Source organism: Merops nubicus, unplaced genomic scaffold (genome assembly GCF_000691845.1).
Source record: "Merops nubicus isolate BGI_N331 unplaced genomic scaffold, ASM69184v1 scaffold9802, whole genome shotgun sequence".
NCBI lineage: Eukaryota > Metazoa > Chordata > Aves > Coraciiformes > Meropidae > Merops > Merops nubicus.
This window is the reverse complement of record NW_008595609.1, coordinates 35,782-61,985: the sequence shown is the minus strand read 5'-3', so window position 1 is coordinate 61,985 and position 26,204 is coordinate 35,782. Positions and strand designations below refer to the sequence as shown.

General features: G+C 45.7%; 1 protein-coding gene across 1 annotated transcript in view; it reads left to right on the top strand.

Annotated features, from left to right (window-relative positions):
• SYNPR (synaptoporin) overlaps window positions 1-26,204 on the top strand; it is a 45,395-nt gene that overhangs the window by 3,139 nt on the left and 16,052 nt on the right. Inside the window, exon 2 of the mRNA XM_008936113.1 lies at window positions 11,535-11,659. Coding sequence (XP_008934361.1) covers window positions 11,535-11,659 — 125 coding nt within the window. The remainder of the gene's footprint in view (window positions 1-11,534; window positions 11,660-26,204) is intronic.

Below are 26,204 nucleotides of genomic sequence, written 5' to 3'. Positions count from 1 at the left end.
TCTTTCCCTCAGCAAGCTGAGCACAAGTTGTTTCAAAAAGTTTCATGGTATGCCCTTGTAAATACAACACATTTGTGTGTGGTGGGCTGGGGGCTCAGCCAGAGCTGGGGGCCACGGGTCCCTGCCTGAGCTCTGCCTGCATGGGTAGCACCACGGGATGCAGGCATGTGGGAGGGCATGAGGAGAGCTGTGGATTTGGGACAGGCAAGAGCCACATCCCTGGTCAGAACAGCAGACCCCTGCTCCTTCATCTGGAGCCGGTGTGGGCAGCCTGGTGTGAGATGAGGAGATGAAGCTGCTGCCTGCCAGCAGCACACACACGTGTCTGTACGCTGGGTGTGGGGTTGCTGGAGAGCCCAGCAGGCCCGAAGGAGAGCTTTAGCTCCTCTCCAAGGCGTGCAGTGCCACAGTGCCAGCCCTGAAGGAGTTGGAAGGGGTCCATCGGTGTGTCTGGGCTGCAGGCGAGGAAGGGGCTGGGGACACAGCCTCCTGCCCAGGCTCACAGGGTCAGCAGGAGCAGAGCCATGGAGCACTTGCTTGGCTGCTATTTCCTTCAGCATCTGGTGCAGATGTGGGGTCTGACTCTGCCTGTCCTTAGTTTGCAAATGTGATTGTTGCCCTTCACCCAAAGGGCTGCTTAGAGCCCTTGAAACTCAGTAAATGAGCTCAGGGGCCAGAGACGTGACGATTCTGTGAAACTCTTCAGCCCTCCTCCCGTCATGTACCACCTCTTATTCTGGGGGGCAGAATAAAGAGGCAAGAAAGGAAAGGGAGGAAGATGTGCTGAGCCTTTCTGTAGCAACAGGGCATCAGCATGGGGTGCCACCTCTGCAGGCACCTGCCCTGTCCCCTCCAGGTCTGTCTGTCCGTGCTGAGCAGAGGCTGGGTGGGCGGCGGGGCTCCGCGCCTCGGCCCTCCCCAGACTGCCCCGGCGCCGTGGCAGAGCAAATATGCTGCAGCAGCCTGGAAAGCTGTAAACATATGGGCACTAACAACAGATTAAGTGAGTGATTTAGTCTAAGGGGCTTGGTAGATTACCATAAAATGTATCTTAATTAGAAAAGCAATCAAACTTGCACAGTGTCAATGAGGATGAAACGTCCCTGTTGGCAACGGTGATGGGGAGGGGGGTGGATGGATCTCATGCCCACTTTGGGGGGGTTTGCTTTGCTTTGCTCAATCCAGCTATGGGTGGTGGGTACCCTCATGTTGAATTATTTTTTCTTTGGCCCATGAGACCATCCCGTGAGCTGCTCAGGCTGAGAGTGTTGGTGAACTCAGAGTCCCTTAGCGGCATTAACAACCCAGAAAGAGCTGAAGGTGAAAGAACAGAGCATTTGCACATTTTCCTTCAAACTGTGTGCAATTACCCAAAGATATATTTGAGTGTTTGCCATGTATAGCACAGCTAGTCCCTGATAAAGGATTAGGGCTTCTAAGTGCTACCATAACACAAATAATTAATAAGTCTATCTCCCTTGCTGTGTCCTCATCTTTTTAGTGAGTGTGGCCATAATTAGCTTTCACCTGATTCTGAATTTGTAGCTTTTCAATTGCTTTTTTCACTCTGCTTATGTTTTCTTTGCTTCTTTATTTTATTGGCTCAGGTTTTATTCCACAGGCCTGAATCTACAGATAAAAAAAAAAGCTAGGGAATCATCTCCAGCAGTGCAGATATAAAGATTGCAACAGTCAAAACCATATTGATGCATTATTGGTTTTGTAGAAGTGTCTGCTTTTTTCTAGGGCCTGGGAGGGTTTGAAGGGTTGGGAAGTGGCACGGAAGATGTAGAGCAGCTGCTAGCTGTTGAGAGAAAGGAGAGGGAGGACGCAGGGTTATTTCAGAATTAAATACTTTGAACTGTGAAGGAAATGAGAACGTTCATGCAAGGTTTCTGCCAGGTTGGGCTTTTTGTGTATGTGTTTGGAAGCAGGTAGGGCTGCAGATTTCAAGGAATGTGAGTGAAAGGATGTGAAAAGAAATAGGCAAAAGTGTGGAGGAGCACAGCAAGAGGGAGAATGTAGAGGAAACAGGACAATTTAAGCTGTCCATATGAAGTGTGTCAAGAGCTAGTGAGATAAGGAATTTTTTAAATTTCAATTTATTGTAATATTTTATTTCAATTTAAGGATGCTGTTATTAGCATTTCCTAAAGATGTTTGTGTTTAGGTGTTGTTTTTTATGATTCAGTTTGGGGAAGGAGAGCAATGCCATCTCTGGGGACAGAGTATAAGAGGCATGGCGGAAAAGAAGAGGAAAAGGAGGTTTTAATTTTAAAAATCTTTCTTGTTCAAAATGTTCCCTGTGAATTCCCAGAGCTCAGCAGAGCAAACGTCCATTTATAGTCCATCATTTTAACTATTAGAAACCAAATTATTTTTCCCATGTAGGCTGATAGTTAGCCTTGAGCAAATTCTTCTTTGAGCCTTTTGCACAGACATGGGTGCTGAGGAGCCAGCTCCAGTGGAATTTTCCATCCCAAACTGGTTTGAGATGGGTGGATGGGTCCCGTGTTTGGGTCCCACCTGCACAAGGTGCCAAACGGAGGTCTGGTACAAAAAGCTCAATCTATCCTCCATTGTAACAGGTGCCATGGGAAGACTGGGTCTGGAGCAGGAGGGGGACATCTGCTCTGGTCAGATTAATGAAGGCTGCCCCTAATGAGCCTCAGTGGCCAGGGCTGGATGGTCACTGAAGGGCTTTGCTGAGATACTGCCTAGTATGCCACTTGTGCTTTTCCCAGAGCAGAGCTTTAGTTCCCAGTGGTCCTGCTCATACAGGCATCGTGGGCTGGAAAAAGCAAAAAATGGCCAGACATCATCTGAGAGAGGGCTGCTGGGTGTGTAAGGAGGATTGGAGGCCCCATTGCTTAGCAATTTGAAAGCACTCTCAAATCCTCACGGGAAAAAGCTGTTGCAGCAGATTACTAATCCCAAGGGCTTTGCGGATTCCTTCCCAGGCTAAGTAATTTTCACCCATTTCCTTAAATCTGCTTGAGAAAGGAGAAGGAGCTGAATGCAGGCATGTGTGTGGGGTGAGCGGGTGGGGATGGCACCACATAGCTACAGAGCAGCACAGGGAGTCAAGAGGAAGCTTCTAATGGCCTCTGATGAGCACGGACATGATAATAATGAGGTTAATGCCCTTTCACTCACCCAGAAACATCTTAGAGAATGTATAATCCCTGCTAGTCAATGGGCAATCATTAGGTCATAAATAATACAGCGTGATTGGAGGACAGGAACCTCTCCAGTAATAATGGTTTTCAGTTGGTGCTGACCTGGGGAGGGGTTTAGTGCAGCCCCCATGCCGTGCCACGCTGCGGGGACCGAGGTGTTGGAGCATTTTCTTGTCAGAGGAGTGCTCCCACCCCTCGTTCCTGCTGTGTGCAGCTGGCATCAGAGCAGGAAAATGCTCCACCGGAGCCCAGGTCTACCAGGTAGTGCTGGGAAAGAGGCTGAAGCTTATGGAAGGAGCAATGGCACAAATTAGATAAGGAAGCGGTTACATCAGCCATTAGATGGTGCTGCCAGGGGCCTCGGTGATGCTGGGGTCACTGGGGACAGGGCTGTGCCCCCCAGCTGGGAGAGGAGCTTGCCCCAGCCCCAGCCCCGGGCAGATGGTGTGTGCACTATGTAAACACTGCCTTTACAAGCTGGGGTTGGGGTGCCCTGCCACCCAGCGCTGCGGTGGGGGACCTGCGGTGTAGTCCTGGCTGTCGTTGAGCCCCTGAGGCTGTATCAGCCTTCAGGGCTTTAGTGACACCAAGTTGGGGGGCACTTTCCCTTCTCAGAGTGTTTCCCATGTGTGGTTATCACTCAGCTGTAATGTAAATCCCTGTGTTTATTAGAGGGAGTAAATCCTATTGGTAATAACTTGGATCACACTCTGTGTGCATTTACGTTAAATCATGGCCATTTTAATCCCAGATCCTTTTAAACCCACCAAGTGAGCAAGGAAATGAGCAACCATCCAACCTTTTTTAGTTTATAATTAAATGTTTACACTTGTTACATGATAAATCCCATATAAGCTGCCTCTAAAGCCTGCACAAAACCTGTGTTTTCAAGAGGGAGCAGGAGCAGAATTAGGTTTTATGCATGAACCTGAGTGTGTGCTGGGTTGCTGAACCTTAGCTCTTAATAAAATAAGAATTAACTTCACCTCTTAGAAAACCTCTCCTCTACCTGACCGTGGCTTTCCTTGTGCTTTGCCTGTGGTGGTCATGTGTGGTTGATGCCAAAGCAGCTCATGAGATGATATGGGCACACCAGGGGACAGCTGGCAAGGGTAAGAGGAAGGGACCCAGCCCAGGAGTGGCCACCCTCCTGGGCTGGCACTTGCAGTGCTGTGGGCACCATTGCAATGTGGATCCTGGTAGAGACCACCACCGTTGTCTTCTTTACCAGCAATCTAGAACTGGAAAAGTTTCAGGCCCAAAAAAGGAGTGTATGTCTCTGCTGAAGTGATATATGTCACAACATGAGTTATTCAGGGATCATATGTACAAATCTAAACAAATCTGTCCAGCTTGTGCTCCCACCTCCTTAAAGGAAGGTGGTACGAATGTGGAGTCGTGGAGACTGCAGAGGAAGAGCTGTAGCTTCCAGACTGCTCAGCAGCTGGGGGAAAAGGAGCCACAGGCTATAAATGCAGCGAAACTACCACTGTGATACATCCCAAATTAAGCAGTGTGCACCCAGGAATTATCCCAGGTGCTCCTAAATCTCTCTGCAGCAAGTATCAGTGTGTTTTGTTTCATAGAAGACTCATTGACAATCTGTCAATGTCCACGTTCAGAAACCAATTCATACAATAAATTAAAAAAAAACCCCTCAGGTTCTTGTAAACATCTTCACTTCCCTGAAACCTTTGACAAATGGTTAGAGGGGCTGGAAGAGCAACAGATCTCTGCCCCTTTTGTGGAAGTAGCTTTGTCCTCTGAAAACTTTGCAATCCACTGAGTCCAAGGAGAGATGCTCTAAATATGTCTTTATTTTCTGCCTGTTAACTCTTCCATGCGGGCTGCCCACCTTAGCATTAGCTTTCAACTTTATGACTGACCCATTAAATACTGGATGAAACACATCTCATCAGCTTGCATTACAGTTGGAACTTAATAAATAGGAAGGGCATTACACAGATTCTGTCTGGCCATCTGGAGGAACAATGTTCTTTACCTCAACGAATGGCTATCTAATCCTCTCACATACAGTTGAGTTTTATTCTATTAAAATATAATGAGAAAAGACTACCGTACCATTATGTGATGGAGCTAAATGGGATTTTTAGAATAATCAATGGATGATGAATAAAAAAGATAAAGATTTTCTTCAAAGAAAAAGAGAGAAAATCATCTCCTTGGGATTAAAGTATTGTAGAATCAAATTATTATAACATGATCTTTACTCACTAAAAATATCCCAGTTTTGTTTCCATAAATCTTTCCATTAAGAATCAAATTAAGTTTCTTGGTATTTTTTTAATTTTAAAACCGTGAAGCATTAACTGAAATGCTGTGCCTGAGACAGAGGATGCTGCAGGGTTCCTGCCTGCCCCAGGGCCAGATGTTTCTGTCCAGCTGGTGGCATGGAAGGCTACTCCCTGCACGGTGCCCTGTGAAGCCAAACAGGGGTGTTCTGCTGCAGATGCCCTGGCAAAGACCCCAGCCAAGTGGGGAGGTCTTGGACCAGGTTGATCTCTTCCAGGTGGGTGGCAGTGGATGGAGACATGGTGGCTCAAGCTGTGTGGGTCCCACCAGCCTCGAGGGCTGGAGGACATAGCGTTTTCCAGCAGTAGCCACCCATAGCTCCATGTAAAGCCATACAAAATTATCAGTGCAAGGCTTCTCCTCCAACACAACTGTAGTTGCATTTCCATTCCCGTTTCAGAAGACACTGGAAATGTTAAGTATGATAGCCAAATGAAAGCTATGAAGTGCTTTGTGTGAGATCTGGACAGGTTTTACATCTCCATCTCCAGCACTGTGACACTAAAAGCCCTTTCTCAGCTGCAACCACATCCTGGAGGTGCCTGTGGTCTGCAAGTGCCTCCTGGTGTAGGACAGTCCTTTGAGCTTAAGGCACCGCTGAGGTCGATATTTGGGCAGATGTACAACGTTCCTCACATGGGGCATATGTGTTCTCAGACCTGAAACTCCAGGATGTTCCCTCATCCCTGGGCTTTCCTCTCCATGCAGATCAGGGCTGGGCAGGCACAGAATCGTTCTTTGAAATGCTGCTGTTTATTTGTAAGGGGGCACACTAAATCCCAGCAATTAGTGAACAATTGCTTTAGGGCTTGTTTCTCAGCAGGAGCAGAATGTATTTCAGCTTTCTCTTTGTGTAGCTGTTGGAGGAAAATGACTCCTTCTAGTCATCACCTACCCCCCAGCACTGTGTCGGCTGCAATTCTATCCACCTCCAATTCATCAACCAGTCAAGTTGATATAATTAGGAATCCCAAAGTCAATAATCTGATAATCTCCAGCGCACAAAGGCTTTTATGTAGGAGAAGTGATTCCAGGAAGTCTGCAGCTCAGATCCACACAGGAAAAGTGCCAGATTCTAAAAAAGAAACAGGCACAGACCTGGAGGAGAGAGTGCTTCCTAATCCTTCACTGGTGACATATTGTGGGCCATCAACTCTGCAGTAAATGTTTTCCCATACAGTCATTTACTGCCTTCAAACCTTCCCTTTAGAGTCTTAATAATAATGTTCAATTACTGGTTCTGCTCTATAAATAAATAATCTCAGTTTATCAAGTCACTCTGCTGGGTGAGCGATGCTGGCTGCGGGGGGACGTCTCCAGAGCTCCCTCCCCCCTCTCACACACTGCTGGTCACGGTGAGCAGCAGAAAGTGCAGAGCAACAGAGCGTTTGGCACACGTTTTGCAGGCTCTTTATTATGGCAACCTGGAGAAAGAGAAGTCTGGCATCCAGAAGTGATGCCAGAAAAATATGTCTTCTATAAAACATTCTGAACGCGTAAAATGACTAATAACAGAGTAGGCGTTTCTAATATTTCGGGTTGTTTTTTAAGTGTCAGGAGTTCCTCTCGGCTTTCCAGTGTTAGGGCAGGAGTGGGGTGCCAAGGGGCACCTCTCTGGGAAAATGTCCAGGAGGTTCCTTGCCTCAGCCCGAAGTGAACGCATTGAAGACCAACCCACATAGTGAGCAATGTGTCCCTCACAGCCTCTCTTTGGCCACCGCAGCTCCAGGCAAGACTGACAGGGTTTCTTTTTAGGATCTCACCGTCCTGGGAGAGTCACTGAGGAGCCCTCAGTCAGAGTGGGGATCTCCCCTTTGCACCGAGATAGATTTGGGGTGCGTCCCCAGGGTGCCTCCATCTCATCTGCCAGGGAGCTACCAAAGGCTGCTGCACAGGGCAGACGTGCTCCCGGAAAAAGCAAGTGGCTTATATAAAGATTTCATCAATTTTAAATGACAGTGATATCTTCCTAACAGGATGTTTTAGCTGTAACATGCTCTACATAAGCCTTTTAACTCGCCTTGTCAGGCACTGTTCTGCCTTCTTCTGGTGCATAGAGCGAGCCTGTCGCTCGGCAGGCATTGAGGGGACTTGTCGGAAAGCCAAAAGCAGAGAAGGGATGGGAAGTCATCCCATTTTTCCCTTCCATGGCAGGATGAGTGATGTCCGGGGTCGCGTGCTGAGGCTCTGCCAACTGTCTAAGGCACAGCTGGGACTTCAGCTCCCCAGGGCATCTCACACCCCAAGCTCCTGGCCACTGGGGATGGCTGGGCCAGGAAACGAGGGGACCAGCCTCGAGGGTGGATAAATAACAGCTCCTGAATACTGAATTGGAGGGTCCGTTGTCACTGCGTGGAAGCCTGGCATCAGAAGAAGGAGGGCTTCAAGCTGATCCAATAAATCAGCTGATGAACCTTTGCCTGCCCTGAGCTGGTGTGAGAAGCACGTGCTCTGCTGGAAATTGTATTGCTGTTTTTTCTCAATGTGCTAAGGAGCCAACTGATCTTTAAAACATGCAAATCCAATTTGCCAGAGAAGGCTGTTCGTTCTTGCACAGGGCCATAATAAATAACATATCTTTTGGTTAAGGTAGAGCACGGGGTTCACCTGACCTCCTTACAAAAAGATACCAACAGCACCACCCTCTCAGCCTTGAGCCGTGCTGGGGACAGGCATTTTCCGTTTCCCTTGAGGATCCAGGCAGGAGCAAAGGCACCGACCCCCCCGGTGCATTGCCATTGCAGGAGGGACGGGGCGTGTGGGGGGCAGCTGGGCTTTGCCCCGCTCCCGTGCCAGCGGGCAGGACCAGCCTGGCACAGCCAGCCAGCCGACCCCTGCTGCCTCAAAGGCACCGTATTTCTCCTGGCTGCCACTTTTCCAGGGAAGGTTAGCACAGCACTGGCCGTCGGGGCTCAGCCTTGAGAGGCAGCAGGTATGTGATTAGCAGAGGTAACTGTGTGCTGGGGAGATTTATCTCATATGAAGGGGGAAGGCAATATGCATGCACGCTGCAGATGGGACTAGTGCTGAGTGTGGATTTATAGGCAAAGACTAAATAGGAACATAGGGAAATGCTTTTCCTTTCTCCATAAACTTTTCAATTTCGGAGAGGCCAGATTCAATAAAATTATCTCGCAGATGGAGGTTTTATTGAATCTGACCCATAAAGCTCCCATTATGGGGTTTACAACTGCCATTTACACAAATCCTGCTATAATAAAATACAGTGGTGTTTACAGCATCCCTGCAACTGCCACAGAATTACAGCGTGCACAGAACCCCATGCGTAAATCTTGGCTCATTGCACCAGGTGCTCCACTGGCAACATAAAGCAGCAAAACTCGAGGGGGGGGGGAAGAAAAATACAGAGGTGGGAGGAGAGGGTTGCATTAGCAAGAGGAAAGCTATGCTTGCTGCTTGGTGAGAATCCTCCAGGGAAATACTATTGATTTACAGCTCTCATCCTGCTCTCCTGCCATGCAAAATGTAAATATGCTTCCAAAGGGTGCTGCATGGTTTTGGCACGCAGCTGTGGGGACCAGTTGGGTGTTACTGGCAGCTGGGTGATCCCGGCCGTTAGCAGCATCTGATCCAGCCACGGCAAAGAGCCAAGCTCTGGTTGGCTGAGGCCTTCCTGAAGTGTGGTATAAAATTCTCCAGCTGAGTCCTTTTCTCTTTCCCACCTGCCTTGTGGATGGGTGCTTGTAGCAGAGAATGTGCTAAGTAAGGATGGAAACTGGTCATTAGCCCTGGTGGGTTGTGGCTGGAGTGGAAGGAGGATGAAGGGTTTGCTGAATGAGTGAAAGCATCTGAAAAGCTTCTGGTTAAGAGCTGAAGATGGGGCTAAATGGTGAGTAAAGGCTAAATCTGAACTGTCTGAGAGACTGAGAGTTCAGGTGCCTGTGTCTGCTGTCAAAGATGCTCTCAGTAGGGGAGAAAAAAAAGGAGCTGTGTTTTTGGGCATGGCTCCATGGCCTTGGTGAATAAACGTGGTGGCACACATTTGCACTGATTTCCAGGACTGGACTGAAGGAAATGTAGTTTGGTTGCATATCTTCCTGCTGCTTGCCCCCACGCTGAGAGCTGTGGCTGAGAGACAATGGCTCTTCCTTTATGGCAGGTCCATCTCACACCTCAGCTTTTGAGTTCCCTCTTTATGTATCACTGCATTAATCTTTGTGCCTCCCTATGTATCTGCAAAACACTTGCAGTTGTAACGCCATCAGTTAGGCCAGAAAGCAGGTCAGCACCAAGCTCTCCTACTCTCCTTAATACATTGTTTTCTGCCATCACCACACAAATGGAACTGAGATGTTTAATACTGATTTTTGGTGCTGTGCTACATGTAAGGGCAGAGGCTTCCTGTACTTACAGCAGAAGGGTCTCATTTAGGATGAAGGAACACTGTTCAGGTTGTAGTAGAAACATTTATTTCACAGCACCTATTTAACAAGTCAATTCACAGTAAAGTTCAGCTTTCCTTTTTCTTCAGCAATGTCAGCATGAAGAATTGATTCAAACAAAGGTTTTATCAACTTTTCTTATCATTGGGCACCTAAATACCTTTGCAAATCTATCCTTAGTGATATGCCTTAGTTGCATGAGAAGAAAGTGGCAGGGTGGGAACCTGCATTATTCTCTCCTTATTCTCTGTGCTCAGCACATCACCTTGCAGCTGGGGAGGCTTCCCCAGCCCCAGTGCTCAGGAGTCACCTCTGTAACCTGGCAGTGTCTGGGAGAATGATGCACATGCAAAGCTGGAGCCCAAGGAGCCTGCTGACCCTCCTGGGTTTGCATTGCTGTGAACTGGAAGAGCTAAGGTGAACAGTGTGTTCCACAGAGGCTCCTGCAGCAAGCATAGGTCTATTTTTTCTATTTATTATGTTTCCATACTGTGTTTATTGAGTCAGTCCTTCCTTTATTCTGCCATTACATTTGCTTGCTGTATAATTTTTGTAGTGTCTAAGAAATTTCTTTTCCAGGTGTGTGCACTGTCTGTTTTCTGTGGGCTGCTGCCATGGCTTATTTAATTGTAACTCAGATCAGGCATTTGTGTCATTTCCCATATCTGTCCCACTGTAGATCTCAGAGTAACACTGTAAAAGCTGGTGGAGTTACTTCAGAGCTCTAGTACTACAACCAACAAAAGCTAACCTGTTCTTTGGTTTCAATTACAACTGCATAAATAAACTGTCCCCATTTCTGCTCAGTCTTCCAAAGAAGCCTACATCAGTGGTGTTCTAAGACATCCATCCCTGCTTCCAGCTGCTCTGTTTGAACCCTTGATAGAAATATAAATGCTGATGTAAGCCTGCATACTCCCTCCATCACCTTTTTCTCTTGGAAGGTTTGCATCAGAACCACCCAAGCTGTTTGTTCCTATCCTGTTTGCCCAAGCCTATCCTAAATCTTTGATTTATTTATTTTTCTTTTTTGCTGAGTGACAGTTTACTGCACCTCTATATCCATCTTGGCTTATGGTAGTAATTTAGGAAGAATAATCAAAACATTATTGTGGTTTTTTTCCCCAATTCATCCATGAAATGGAAGAGAGGCACTGTGATTCTGTGTTTTGCCATGTAATGGGATGGTGGCCATGTGAATTGTCTTGGTCTACTATTGCTACCCCTGGTTGCTTCTTATAAACACTTGTGTCAGTGTTTTGTTTGGGTCAAGACTGACTCATTATGTTCAGTCAGCATTCATCCTTCTCTTGTCCAAGCGTGCCTGTCAGAGGGATGATTTAAGTAGTTGCCTGGGTTATGAATTCCAAATGGGGTTCAGGACAGGAGGGGAGGGCTGAGATGCTTGGCACAGACAGATGGTGATGATTCTGTCTGTATGTGGCAACAGAGCTTCACGTTTTGTGGTCCTTCATGTTTGCTGTGGGGAAGGGTGCAGGAACAACGTGTTCCAATGCTTTGACCCCACGGAGGGGTGGCTAACCTGGGGAGGGGTCAGTGCTGCAGCGAGGGCTGCCTGGATCTGCCTCTGGCGGCTGCGGGAAGGAAATAAAATGAAAATGTTGTTTGTTTTTGACAGCTTTTTGCAATCTTTGCCTTTGCAACATGCGGTGGGTACTCTGGAGAGCTGCGCCTCAGTGTGGACTGTGCAAACAAGTCCGAGAGTGACTTCAGCATTGACATAGCCTTTGCCTACCCCTTCAGGTAACCCCGTGGGGCTCGCGGCGGGTCGGTCGCAGAGAGGCAGGCACTGGGGGCTTCCTGGCATGGATAGCAGCTTTTGATTAAGCACCAGTCTGGGGCTTCTAAATGCTCCTTGGAGCTGTTTAGGCTCTGGGTGTGCAGGAGGAATGAATTTGTCTGTACTTGGTGTGGATGGGGCTGTGGGAATCGCTGGGGAATGGGAGCTCAGCAAAGGGAAGAGAGCCGTGGGCATGCAGAGGCCCAAAAAGACCAGAACAACTCAGGGAGTGGAAAATATCAAGCAAGGAAAAAGAACAAAACCACATCTGCCCAAGTAAAAAAAAAAAAAGTATCTTTTAACTATAGAGTAACTGAGCTGGAAATGAGAGAGGATTCCCAGCCACGGGAGTAGCAAGGATCTGGAAGTGCTGCTTTGTAGGGTAGGGGAATTAAAAGACAAAACAAGTTTGAACAATAATTTTGAAATGCTTTTGAAAATTCTACTAATTGCCTATCTGCATCTCTTGGTGCCCAAATACTTCAAACATTGGAACCTAGTGACTTATGAAAACAGATTTTGTTAAAGTATGCCTGAAAGCTGTAGTAAGTTTAAGTATATATGTAGTGAGCTTATATTTTTATATATATAAAAATAAAAATGTTCATGCTATTTAGGATCCTGCTTCAAAAGAATATGCAGAGTCAAAGAATATGCAGAGTCTTCTGTTTTCAAAGCAGTCAAGTCCACTCTAGAAACCTTTCACTTCTGTGTAAGTGATTTCTGTAAGGAATGGAGATGATTAAGAAAAGAATAATCCAATCTCAAGTCTAGTACACTATGACTCTCAAATTATTTTGCTTCCTTGGGAAATTGCTTGCTGTTTTTCTTATGATTGCTAGATGTAGTGGCATCTACTTCTTTAACATGTTCTAAAATATAGCAGCTTCCAAACAGTGGAAACTGAATTTGGTTCCTTGAACTGTTATTCTTCCTTGACACACATTTATTACTCCACAGAGGCACATTTCCCGGTATTACAAATGTTTATTTTTTTGTCTTGAATTTGTCTGCATTTTTCTTTCATTTCTGCTTGGTTTGCATGAGAGAGATCCTGAAAATTGCATTATGTGAATTTGTAATGTGATTCATTTCCAAATAGGTCATTACTCCAGCATTCATTACAAGATACACTGTACAGTAAAGTGCTTTTAGTTTGCATGATTATAAAAAAGTACTTTTTACATAAAATTAATAAAATGGAGAGAAACAGTCAGCAAACATCTCCTGGTGTTTTACCAGGCACGCTGACCATTGCTTCTGGAAGCAAGTGACTGGATCTGCCATTTCCCACAGTCTTGCTTATTAAAAAAGTGGAAGTAATTGCTGGGTGATTGTAACAAGCCAGCACATTGGAAAGATGATGCCAGATAGGGTTTATTTGCAGAAGGGATCCAGCTGAGGCTGTAGCTGGCCCTGGAGGTGCCCCTGTGGCTCCCAGCTGTGGCTGGGTGTGCTCAGCATGCAGGGGTGGGGTGTATGGCACGTGCAGTGGAACGGCTGGCCACGTGGTGAAAAGATACCTGTAATTTGTAGGTGTGGAGGGAGAGGACCTTTATCCAGCTGGTGTTCTGGGAGAAGCATGAAGTTTTTGTGCATTTTGGAACTTTGTATGCAAACATGAGGCCTGTGCAAAAAGTGACCAAAGATGTACAGACTACATGGGGTAACAGATGTGTGCCTGGAAAATCTGACCCAGTGCTACCTGTGGAACTTGATGTCATTTCACTGTTTTACCTAAATATTCCCATGACTTCCTCATGAATTTGCTTTCTGCTTTTCTCCAGTGTTCTTTCCACAGAATGGAGAAGGGATACTCTGAAAAAAACAGAAGTGAGATTAGTTAGGAAAGGTAACATCTCATATTAGAGCAGTTGATACCCTTGGAAAAAGCAGACACACTTAAAGTTCAGGCTCCATCACCAAGACTGATCCTGAAGCTCATCTGCCTGCGTGAGCATGTAGGCTTTGGATAGGTAGGATGAATTTCTCACCACTTGTCTTGCATCCAGGTCTGAATAAGTCCATATTGACATGACATTTTCCTTTCAAATACCTTCAGTGTTCTGATTATTGGCTGACAGCTGGGGTAGGAGTAGGTGGAAGGAGAGATGCTGCTGAGTATCTGACACCTCAGTTCTGTTGTGGCTGACACTGGGGCAGTCAAATACCTGAGTGCTGCTTTGTGAGCTGTGCCTCCCAGCATGACTGGAAGTGAAGAAAGCCATGCAGCCATGCTACCAGCTGCTTTCAGTCCTGTTGCTGGGAGTTTGAGGGTTTGTTTTCTTATAGAAGTTGAACTGCTAGACCTTGGCTAGTTGATGACTAAGTGTTGAGGGCTTTAAGCAAGTAAACAGAATTGGAAGGCTCAACAGGACAGCTTGGCAAAGCAAGAGGACCTGGATGTTTTGGAAATGAGTTTGAAGAAGCTTGAAAATTTCTCATTAAAGCAAGATTGGAATGGGATGAGCTTTCTAGACTGAAAGGTGGGGTGTCTCACTTGTGATGTGCCCCAGAAGCACATGGCCACCTTATATTAAGAAAGGCAGGGTGCAGGGGGGAAAAAACAGTGCTGATGGGATCTGGAGATGTGTGATTAAAACTTACCAATTGCCAATCTGATTTCAAGCCAGTGATTCTTGTAGCTGCAGGCCAGTCCCGAATCTACTGAAGAAGCTTTGCACTCCACAGCAGGTAGCTCCAGAAGCTTCTGCAGACTTCTTAGTGAGATTTTTCTCAGCCCCAAGTTGCAAAAGTCTCCAGTGAACAATGTAAATGAATGTGAGAAAAATAATTAGTGTCAGCAGACAGGGAATTTTGAAGGGTGTACTTTAAAAAAAAAAAAGAAAAAACAAAACAAAAAACAACCAACCAACCAAAAAAAAAGAACCCAAGAAAGAATTACTATCAGTTTAAAGTTATAGTAAGATGACAGTTGTGCTTGGCTCCTGCATTATCTTACTGTCATTGTAATTCTGGCAGCAAGAGTTTGTGGAGCACCAAAACCAAAAACCCTCCCAAAGAAATGCCCTGCACAAGGTGATTGTTTCTCAGTTCTGCCAGAATTGCATTCTCTTCCCAGTTTCATTCTGGACCAGGATTCATTTGCCCTTTGAAAAGGGAGAAGTGAGGAAGTACAGTTAAGTACACTAATCACCAGAGAGGACCATCAGAGTACTCTGCTGAAGTGGAGCTTATGCCCGTGGGAGAAGTGGTCCCTTCAGAGCAGAGTCCATGCTGTGGGTACCTGGGTGGGCCAGTGTTGGGGGGCAGAGCCCTTGCCTGTCTGAGTGGGACCCCGTGCTGGGGCTCATGCTGCTGAGGTGCAGAAACTGCAGAGGAGTCTCTCCAGCATCAGTGCTGAGAGGACCTATAGCTGGCTCCACCATCTCTCCTGGAACAGGAGGTGAGATGGATGCTCTTCCATCTGCAACTACACTGATTCATTTAAGTTTCCTGTAGCCCACATCCATGACCCTATAGTCACCCTGTAATATGCAAAGAAACCTGTAATCCAAACATTAATATCCCCAGGAAGTGTCTGCTGGAGCTTTGCCACACTTTTCTAGATATCCTGCCAGGCTCTTCCATGTCCAAGCTGATATTTATGAGGCTGCTTCAAATAATCACCTCAAGTTTTTTTTTCTCATTTCTTCTGCCTGATTTTAATTTTATCACAAAGGATTCCCTTATCTCTTCATGCTTTAAAGCAGAGATCAGCCTTTCTTCTGGATACCTGGATGTGTATTTCAACAGTTCTACAAGTGCAAACATGGAGGAAAAAAACATTCTGGTCCCACACCAGCATTTTTCCTCAGCATTAGTATCTGTGCTTGGTACAGTGTCTGTTGCAAATTTGGCACACGTTAGGATGTGCATCAGATTGACTCACACCCCAGTAATGATTGTTTGAGTGGGGAAAAAAAAAATCAGCCTCTTGGAATTATTTGTTACTCTTGCAGTCCATCAGCCTTTCAGATTGGATTTGTCACTCATCCAAGTGCCCTGAAGCAGTATTTTTATTTCTGTAGTAAGGGTCCTGGTGAAGGTTCTATTTGTTTATTTGTATTGTTTTCTTCTGATCCCAGCAACATTTTTATCATGTACTTTGCTATTCCTTGGGTTTTCTTTGATAGTAAGTGGTTGAACAGTACACATACAGAGCACATATTTGTTGCTGGTATTCATTGTTTTAAGGTGCTTTTTAACCAATCCTCCTAAAAAAGATGATTTTTTTTAGTTGCCAAGTCAGTTGTCAGGCTTGACTTACCAAGTCTGTACTGGAGATTTCTGCCACATAATTGTTCATGTCACAAACTTCATGTTTTCCCTGTAACTGGCAGAGTTACACTGAAACATTTGGGCTTCTTCAGCTACTGCTGTAAATGAAACTTTGCATAGCAGAAGCACTCTGCACTTCTGCACAGCACACTGCCAGCCAGAGATACCTGCTAATATCATCACCTTCTGCCTTGGAGTTATCTCATTTCTGCAAATCCCTGGCCTGGCCAAGGGAGGGATGTTTTACTTGAAGCCTGGCTGTAGGGTGATGCTGCAGAGTCCATGGCAGGTGAGAGCACCAGGAGCTGAGGGTTTGGGCTGCATGGGTTGTACAGTCCCCTCAGTGTGCTGCCTCTTAAGTCTTGAAGCAGATCCTCAACTAAAATCTCCCTGCCTTTAGCTGTCAGAGGTGCTTTAGCCCAACCTACATAGACAGCGTATCCCCAAGTTAGATGCTGCATGGGAGTTAATTTGGAGTATCTCTTGCCTTTTCTTGTGGCATTTGTCCTGCAAGCTGCTTGGAAAATCTTGGCCCAGAGGATCACATGATTCAATTTTAAACAGTGTCACCTAAGCCAATGGTTAAGGCAAGTATGTGCATAGGTGTTAAGGGAATTGAGCCATAGTTACTAGTGGGACAGAATGGGATTGCCTGCTGGTGCTTATGTGAGAGCCTGGTGAAGGAGTTTCTTTGTAGCACAGCAGTGAGCAAAATAAATGTTATTTTCCATTTTATTTTAAATCACAAATTAGTTCTTTCAAGTGTGCTAGCAAAACTGTCTCATGAAGTAATCCTTGCTTCTGAAGGAGAAGGAAATTGTATTTTGTGGGAGCTTTTCATTCACTCTGTAAGCATCTCATTTGAATAAAGACATTCCCATTGAGCACCCTTTAAAGTGTATGCCTCATCTGCATGTGATGGGGAGGCTAGTCTTTCACTTGAAATATGACAGCCAGATCTAAATTGCCTACTTAGAAGCTACAGATTATAATTAAGGAGAAAGTAGCTAGCTCTTTGTGCTTTGCACCATCTTTCTTTGGAAAAAGCTTCTGTTAGTATTAGCACATTTCTCTACCAGAGTGTGCTAGTCTTCTTTTTTTATCTATTTGTAGTAAATCTTGCTTCAGAATTCAGCGGAAAACATTTTGTCCAAAAGATTTTAAATGTCTATTATGGTTGAGAGACCAGGAGCTGCTGATAAATAAGCATCAGTCTTCAGATTGTGTTGTTGCCTGCTATGCTGACCTCCAGACAACACTGGCAGACTCTTCTCCCAGCTGTCCTGGACTGTTGTACCAACTGAGGGTGGGAGATGGGAAGGAATAAAGTCATTAGTCAAACTCCCTGTGGTTTGTGTTCCTTTGCACATGCTCATCCCACAGAAGATGCCCCTTCTGCAAAGGCAACTTGTGGCCTCATAACACTTCTGTGGCTGGGCAGAAGGAAACACAAGCCAGAAGAAGTTGCACTAGCTTCAGGTGCCAAAAAGTAGATGCCCCAGTTCCCAGGCGGATTTGGCAGAGCTCCTGGGAAGGTGAGAAGTGCTGGTTAAACTCTGCATGACCCATTCCAGAGTAATGAAGGGAGAAATCTCCATCCTGGAACTCCTTAGATCAAGACCTGGTGTCTTTGGAAAAACTGTTTCTGCAGAAGCAGGAGTTGCAGGGTTGGCCAGGTGGAGTTCAGCAGCAAGGAGCACAAGCTGCACGGCTGCAGTGTTCCCTCCTGGCTCTGCTGTCGGTGGGTCTGTGAAAGCTGCATTCATTTAGTCCATTTTCTTGCCAAACTGTGACTTCATCTAGCCCTGCAGATCTGGGGCTAACATCTGAACAGACAAGGAAAGGCATTCAATAATGCATCAGCGAAGCTGGAGAGTCTCATCAATACCCTGATTTTATAAACAGGCTCCGATGGGCATTGAGGGCTCACTCCTTGCTTTTATTAGCTTCTTCCACAACAGTTTCAAACTCTGATCTCAGCAGTGCTTTTATACCTAATTTTGGCCTCTTGTTGAATAGATTTGCCTACCAGGGACTTCTAGGTTTTGACTACTGTTAGTGGAAACTGGAAATGATGTGAGTGAGGAGCCTAATGTTGCATCCTGCTGAGCAAAATTCAGGAAATGAATCATACATATATCTCTAATTGACAGATATACAGATAATACAGATACAGATATCTCTAATTGACACCTTCACAAAAGTGCCTTCACATCTAATGTGACCTAATGATGCAAAGCAGGCTGAAGGAACTAGGAAATAGACTTTTTTTATTATTAATTGTGATTTGTACATTCAGGTCATTTAGAGGGCTGCCCAGAAAATTGCAGCTCTGTTTTTTTTTGTTTTTTTTTTTTTTAATGGAAACACAATAAAATTATTTTATACCACAGTGCCATGAACACAAAAACGTTCTGAGCTGTTTGAAGCATGGCCCCAGCACATGGCTTCCCTAGCAGTAAAGGTATTGAAGGCTTTGGTCAAGTCTCTGTTTTGAAGCAAGTCCTGAAGGAACCTGAATGTGGAGCTCACACAGCCAACTTCAGTGCTCTAATCAATGAGCTATTGGTTTAGAGCTGTTTGCTCTTACTTTGTCTTCTGAGCTGGAGAGAAGGTGATCCAGATCTGTAGAATAAAAACAAATGCTTTTCAGCTTTGAATAATTACAGGTTTTAATAAGAATATTTCAAGTTTTTGTAATCAGCTCTAGTTATGAGAGAATGAATGCCATAATTGAGAGCCTGGATATGATTTCTGTTTACTTGTGTGTGACTACAGACTAGTAGTACTGAAGTACTTAATCTTCAGTTCATTGTTCTCTAGTGTCCACGGGTCTTCAAGAACCACACTGGCTCTGGGAATGGTGTCTTTAGACCAAGAGGGTAGTAGAATGGGAGAAAATGCCTGTGCTTTTGTCCTTGGACAGTGATGGTCTGCAGTAGTGGCTGTCTGTGAGCACAGTGTACAATTTCATTGCTATTGTCAGGGAGTTTGATGAAATAGTTGCTTGTCTGATTAAAACAGACAAAAATAGGACGACTGTGGCTTTTCTTGTTTTGAGGGCCTCTTCCTGACCCCAATTACAGTCTTCAAAACCCACTTTATAGAAATCTTCAAGATTACACCTTGGCCAAAGAACTGTTACAACTGCCAGTTTGCATTTCTTTGAACTGTGTATAAATGCAAGTACCCTCTCCCCACCAGTGAGGGACTGGGAGATGCTTCCAGCCACTTAACACTTTGCTTCTGCATGAGATCTGTAGAAAACTACGAGATATCTGATACAGCAAGATCTTCACCTTCTCTTTGAGGCTGACCCTGTGCACGTGGTCCTTAGAACAACTGAAGCACTATGTCATGTGAAGGAGGAGATCATCCACCACCCCAACAATTTGCTAGCTGATCTAAATGGCTTAGGTTCTATGCCAAATTTTGTACACAGCTGAGTAGCCACAGCCCAAGGGTGGCTACAAAAGTGGCACAGTCTTTGCTCATTCATGTCACTGGTGTGTTGGGCTGTGAGCAATGGTGCTCTGCTTGAGTCAGTCTGAGAAGGTCTGTCTGCCAGTATTTGTAAAACTGAAGTCCTCAGTCTGCTGTACAGCCAGGAAGAGGCTGATTGCTCCAGCCAGTAGGCTCGTCTTGGGGCAGCAGCTCTGCAGGCAAGATGACTTTTCCATATGTTAAGATCTAAGCTCTGCTGTCCTCAGTGTTCTCCAGTTTCTTCTTTGTAGGTTGTGATCCCTGTAATGGTTTGAAAACAAACCAGCGAGAGACTCCAAGTCAGAAATACAGTTTAATAAGAAAAAAATAAAATAAAAGCAATAATACAAAGGAAAACCACAGACAGAGTCAGAATACAACCTGATACTCTGTAGTTAGGGTGGTGGTAGCAGTCCAGATGAAACAATGGTCTCGTAGAAAAGATCTGGTAGCTCTTGTCCTCTGGAAATCCAGTGGGTAAGGCCCCCCGTGCTGTACTGAACCCCAGTTTATATCCAGGTGGGAGCACTTGGCTCCCCCCCCTGGGTGGAGCATCTCACAATGGGTTGATATCAGTCTATGAGTCATGCAGTGGGTCCTTGATGGTCCATTAAACAGAAATAGCTCCTGGGGAGAGCTCTGTATGAGTCATGGGGCGAGGCATGGATGGGCCCATTAACAGGGAGGACTCCTCCTGCTGGGTGGGAAAGGTGTTAACATCTCCCCTGACCTTGAACCTCTTTCCTTATCTGTTATAGCCTGGGGTGTGAGGTCTGTCCTGGGCAGCTGCTACCCATGATTTTCTTAACAGCCCATGAGCACTGACATAGAGAGTATAGTATATACAGTTTTGGTTCTACCCACATAAGGATAAACTGGTCCCAGCCCCTGTAACCATGACAATCCCTTAACTTGAAACAAGCCTGTCCTTGGTCAGCTGTTGTCTTCTGTTACAAAAGTCCATGCACAAACATTGCATGAACACAAAGCTCATAGACACAAAGCTGGTTGGGAAGTAAATGGAGTGGAAGTGGTAGATATTTTCTGGAAATGGTGTCTGCTGCAGAGAAGGGAGAACACTGCTTCTTAGATCTTTGTTAAATTGTAGAATCTTTTCCTTTGGCACTCAGAATAATTAGATTCTTGATAAATTTGGATGGTATTCATTCAGACTGGCTTATTTTGCTTCATAGAGGCTGTATTTTATGCTTGACACTGTTTTGGTGCCAGAAAAATTCTTCATTAATACTTTAGCCAGAATTTGTTCTTGAAGAGGAAGTCACTTTTGGATTTGTTAATATATGTAGCTTTTTCACAATTTGAATTTTTAATATATATTCATGAGCAGTCTCTGTGGTGTTGTGCAGCGATGGTGTTTTATCTGTGCCTACCACAAAGGCTCTTTCAGAAAGTCAGGCTCCTTGCAGCTTCCCCTACAAGTTTCCTGTTGCACGTTTCCACGTGCCAGAAGAGACGCAACCAGAGCAAAAACTCTTCAGCTTCACTTCAGTTGGCTTTTGATCCCATAGCCCAGGCAGCATGTGGTGACCCCAGTAGGGGACACTCAAGCACACATCCTTCCCCTTTTCTCTCCTACCAAATATGCATTCACTGTGGAGCAGCCCTGAAGGTTTCCCCAGGACCACAGGGGACTGGATATGTGGGATGTCTTTAGTCTCCTCTCACTCCTGGCTTCTACATGAATCTGTCTGCCAAGGATTTGATGCAATATTTCTTCTGTTCAATAGACTCTGGAGAGGTTGGGCACCCAACCCTGGCCAGCACTGCTCAGTGAGGTACCTCTTGCTGTCTTATCTGGATTCCCAGAAGCAGCACTTTGTGGGTTACTCAATGTGAAGGTGCTGGCAGTTTGCCCCCAGGTCTGCCTTGGCTCCTGCCTGGTGTGCTGCTCAGCCTGAGACTGAGCCCAGGAGCTCCCCGAGAAAAGGATTTGATGCATACTTTGAAAGAATATATTTTGTCTGGGAGTTCTGTTGGAGTCGTGTTGTAAAACTCTACAGAAGACTTAATGTGATTGCTTTAAATATCCTACAACAACTTACTTGGGAAAATTATAGTTAAAATACAAAGTAAATGTTAAAATACAATAAAAAGGAATAAACATTACTGCATCTTCTGTAATTGCTCTTGCATTTATCTCAGCTGGTGTTGGAGGTAAAATTTCTACTTCCAGGGTTTAGACCTAGACTAAGCTGTATGTGAACCCTGCCTCTCACAGGGCAAAAGGATTTATGATTCAGGTGGTTCTGTCTGAGCAGCAGGCAATGCCCTAGAGTTTGGATTGATTTTATGGGGAGTTCATAGTCCGTTTGACTGTGGAAGTGGCAGGAGGGCGATCAATGTGAGCAGCAGCAGAGCGTGGTGGGGCAGGAAGAGGGGCTCAGCACCTCCATCGCTCTTCACCCCAAAGCATTGCCTGGAATTTGATACACCCACTTCTCAGAAATGGTCTTACTAGATTTAATGACTGTTTTGTAGGTTTTTGCTTTATGCTTTCTATTGTTTAGGTCTGCAGATGGTTAGTTTTTTGTAGATTTTCCTCCAAATGGAAGTTTTTGTTCTGCCCTCCTAGAGGCTTATTGGTTTGGAAGCTGGTTCCCATGCCTGTCCAGGAGGGAGGGCAGCAGGGGGCACATCAGAGCTATGGGTTCAGCCAGGACCTCGTGGTGGGACTGGGTAACATTGAGCAGTTGTGTACATGGCAATGTGAATGCATGCCTGTGGCATTTTCAGGCCTCCTGATTGGCATTGCTCCATGGACACGATGACTTTTTAAAAGATAATCAAGGGTTACATTCCTTCAGAAATAAAAGCTAAGCTTCCAAGTGACTAGGAAGCAGTTCACCCCAAGAAAATAGCTCCTCAAAGGGAAATCAGAGCAATGCCACCGGTCTGTACCACAAAATGTAGGTGCCCAATCAGAGAAGCTATTTGGGCTTGTGAAGACCAGCAGAGCACATCTTTGAGTGCTGTGCTTTTCCTGCACAGCAAGGAAAGTGTGTGTTTCTGAAGAAGAGCTGTGAAAATATCTCGGGAGATAAATCTGGGCCTGGATGTAGGCTTGGAAGTGGGGTTGGGATCACCCACTCAGCTTCCCAAGTGCTGCTGGTGGTGCGTGTTCTATAATGAGCTGCTTTATTTCCTTTTTGGTGCTACGGGGAGTACTAGGGTTTGCATTACTACTACGTGCAGCCTGGGGAGGTTTGCTGCTATGGCTGGCACGCGGCCGGGACGTTTCTTCCTCTGGGAGTGTTACACAGGCTGTTTTCCAAGAGCTTTGTGAATGCAATCGCTGGGAGCAGGTCCTGCAAGAGCAATCCCAAGCTGTGGATGTGGCATTGGTACCCTCTCCCCACCAATGCTGCCTTGGTCCCTATTCCAGTGTCTTTAGACCCCATCCTCAAAAGGATTTTGTAGCTTCCCTTCTTGGAGACCTGAGCACCTTGGAGGATCTGTGCTCACTCTGTTAGTAAGAGGTGTGAGGTGGAGAGGGAGGGAGCAGAGGACATGGATATTGCTGTGTGCTCTGCAGGCATTGTTGTGTGCCTGCTCTGAGCTGCTGGTGCTGGGGTAATTGCCACCCCTCCCAGCATGTCACACACAGTGTGGTGTGTTAAGACAACAACTGTGGCTGACACCTCGCCCTGTTAAAAACAGCACTATAGGAGAAGAGTATTGGCCAAATGTTTGCACAACAGCCAGGTGTGAGTGAGGGCTGGGAACCTCAGAAGAAAATTAAAATATGAGGAGGGAGAAATATTTTCCATTATTTTGACTGGACATAAACCAGAAGACCATATAGGTTGCTATAGCTTTCCTGTTCAGCTTCCCAGCAGCATCTTTGGGATTTTTTGGTGATGTTGCTCTGGACATGCACTTGGATGATTATAAGCCACTGAGGGCAGCTGTGACAAAAGGGAGATCTTCAGGATGTTCTGATGTCCAAGACAGGAGTTAGGAATAAATGTTTTCAAGATAAAGTACGTATTTGTGTGAAACTACTGGTGCTGTTGAATAATTGTAGAGAGATATGGGCTTTGGGATATTTTTTAGAAGAAATTGGGAGGTTTCATCCATAAGACAGAAGTTCAAAGTGAAATACTTTCAATTATTCTTTGTTCTGTGAACAGTGTTCTTTTTTCCCCTCTAGAAAGCAAAGAAACAAAAGACCAAGCTTGGATTGCTGAGGCAGCTGGAAAATTTTTATTTTTCTTTCCTACTCCAGAGGAAAAAGAACTGATTTTTTAGGGATAGGTATGTGGTAGAAACTAATGTGCTCTGGAAGGGGGGGAGACCAAGGAGAGAGGAGGGTACTGAAGTCACCTTTGAATGATGGGAAGTCTGGAGGGGAGGGTGTTGCTTTTTGGGGGCTGATAGAGCGAGGTATGAAAAATTGGTGGGACAGTTAAGAAATACTGATAAACACCTCAGGGTTTCAAATGGCCATGGCATATGCAGGCAGTGCTGGGATGTGCATTGTGGCAGATGGGCAGTGGGAAAGGTGAGGGATGGGGATGCTCGAGTAAATGGTAATTTCTTCATCTTGGGAAAAGAGCTGTTAGAAAGCAGGCTTGGAGTGAGAAGGTCTTGTCACTGTTAGCAAAGGGGTGGAAAAGTGGTTTTGCCAGAACATCACAGGAGTAGAAGGGCCAAGGAGCAGTTGCCTCTGTAGTACCTGCTGTCCTGCTGCTGGGCTAAGCCCATCACACCCCCACAGCTGTCCAGGGCTCTATTGACATTTCAGCTATTGGACTTTGAAGGGATGGAGAGAACTTCAGCATTAATGACTTCAAGCAGATCAAATGAGGTATTAACAGGCTGGCTGCCTCAAAAAGACACTGACTTCAACAGCTTGAGGACGCCTGGGTGCAAAGATTTAGATCCTACAGGAATTACTGGATAATGGTTATAATTGGCAAAAAAATTATAGACTGAGGGCAACTGCTTAGCAGAGTTCATGGTGTGTATGAGAGCTTGTGGAGTGGCTTCATCACTGAAGGGTTCCCTCCAAGGAGTCTGTCCTCGGAGGAGGAAGCTGCAGAGCTCGGCTCCATCCCCACTGCCACGGCTGGAAGGAAGCCTGATCCCTTCTGTGTGGGCAGCTTTTCAGGTAGCCAGGATTTAGCACCAAGCGTGCAGGGATGCCCAGCACCAGGGGAAATGCTCTTTGTCATGAGGAGCACTGTGCCTCTTCCTTCCTCCTTGAGAAGGGGCTGGGAAGAGTGTTGGAAGAGTCAATGGACCTCGATTTTATTAGAGAGAGACCTTTCCTTCTCAGGCAGTTTTCTACTTTCACTTAAATGTTAAAGGTTACTTTTAAAGCATTTTTCTTCATGCGGGCAGTATCTCTAGGGAGGTCTTATGGGAATCATGAGCTCTGCTGTGAGAGGAAAGGCTCCCATTTGTTAAGCATTCTTCCACTCAACCTACAAAAATCCCTATTTGGCACCTTGAGAACGGACATTTTCCCAGAGGCTGGCTGGCTGGAGGCACTGGTGTGGGAGCACAGCAGCACAATCCTCTGAAGGAGCCAGTGTTTCCAGGGCTAACTGAAAGAAATGCCTTTACTTCGTAGCCCAGAGGCAGGAGGATGAACTCCTCCTCGTCACCTTCTTGTGCCTCGCCAGAGGAGTCTGACTTGCTAAAGGGCCCTCTGTGTTTCAGCATTTCACTGCTGTGCTTTAAAATTTCATTTTTCCCTTGTTCTGGAAATCACCAGCCAAGATAAACATTTCACAACAGATTCCTCCTCAAGTGCTGCCTGCAGTAACTGGTTTCCAGTGGTGCATTTCTCTCATTGCTTTGCAAACAGTAAATACAATTGACAGTTTCACTACCAGAAACAAGCGAGGGGGAAATAAAGCCCAGTGAAAGGATAATGGGTCTTTGGATCCTCACAAGCACATGTGTGGGTGTTGTTGCAGATTTTGCTCAAGAATGTCATAGACAGGTGGGGGGGTGGATTACAAGATGCTATTTTCAGAAAATAGGACAAGCTGCCAAAACAGATCACTTTTTTGCCTGTTTTTCCCCCATGTCCTAGTAAAGGAATGGAGAAACACTAACCCCCATTGAGAATTTTTGAAAGCAGATCCTTTATCTGTTATTTATTAATCCAGGCATTGATCAAAGACCTGGAGAGGTAATCTGTGCTGGTTCATCAATAATACGTGGGTGCATGCTTGCTGTTAATTGCATATTCTGTTGATTTCAGGTCTAAGCCATGTGTGCGTTGCTGAAGGGGGAGGTTCTGTGAGTCAGACAAGATTAGATCACTTGGTGAACGCTCTCCTGCTCAGGCTCTTCTGTCTCTGCTGGTAGTGGAGCATGGGACAAGATGGGTTTTTGCAGCAGTTACCTCTGACCATTTCTGTGCTCAAGGATCATCAGGTGGACTAGGCTGCTGGAAAAAAAAGAAGGGCAATCATTAAAAGCAAATTGTGGCTTAAATATTGTCACAGTGAAGTTCAGAAAGGAAAGGCAACTTCACATTTACATGGAGAGTGCAGAGCTGCTGCTCCCCCACGCACACGGAGCAGCTGTAGCTTTGTTCAGCATGTCTGGCTCCATGTATTGTTTGCAGAGCGGGGGTAATTAGTGTCTGAAAACGTAACTGCTCTTCCCTATTGTGGAACAATGTAAAAATCCTTTTTTTTCACTGTAAAACATTCCTGCCCTCTTCTGATCTTGTCAAGCTAGACAATACAGCTGTCTTGTCATCAT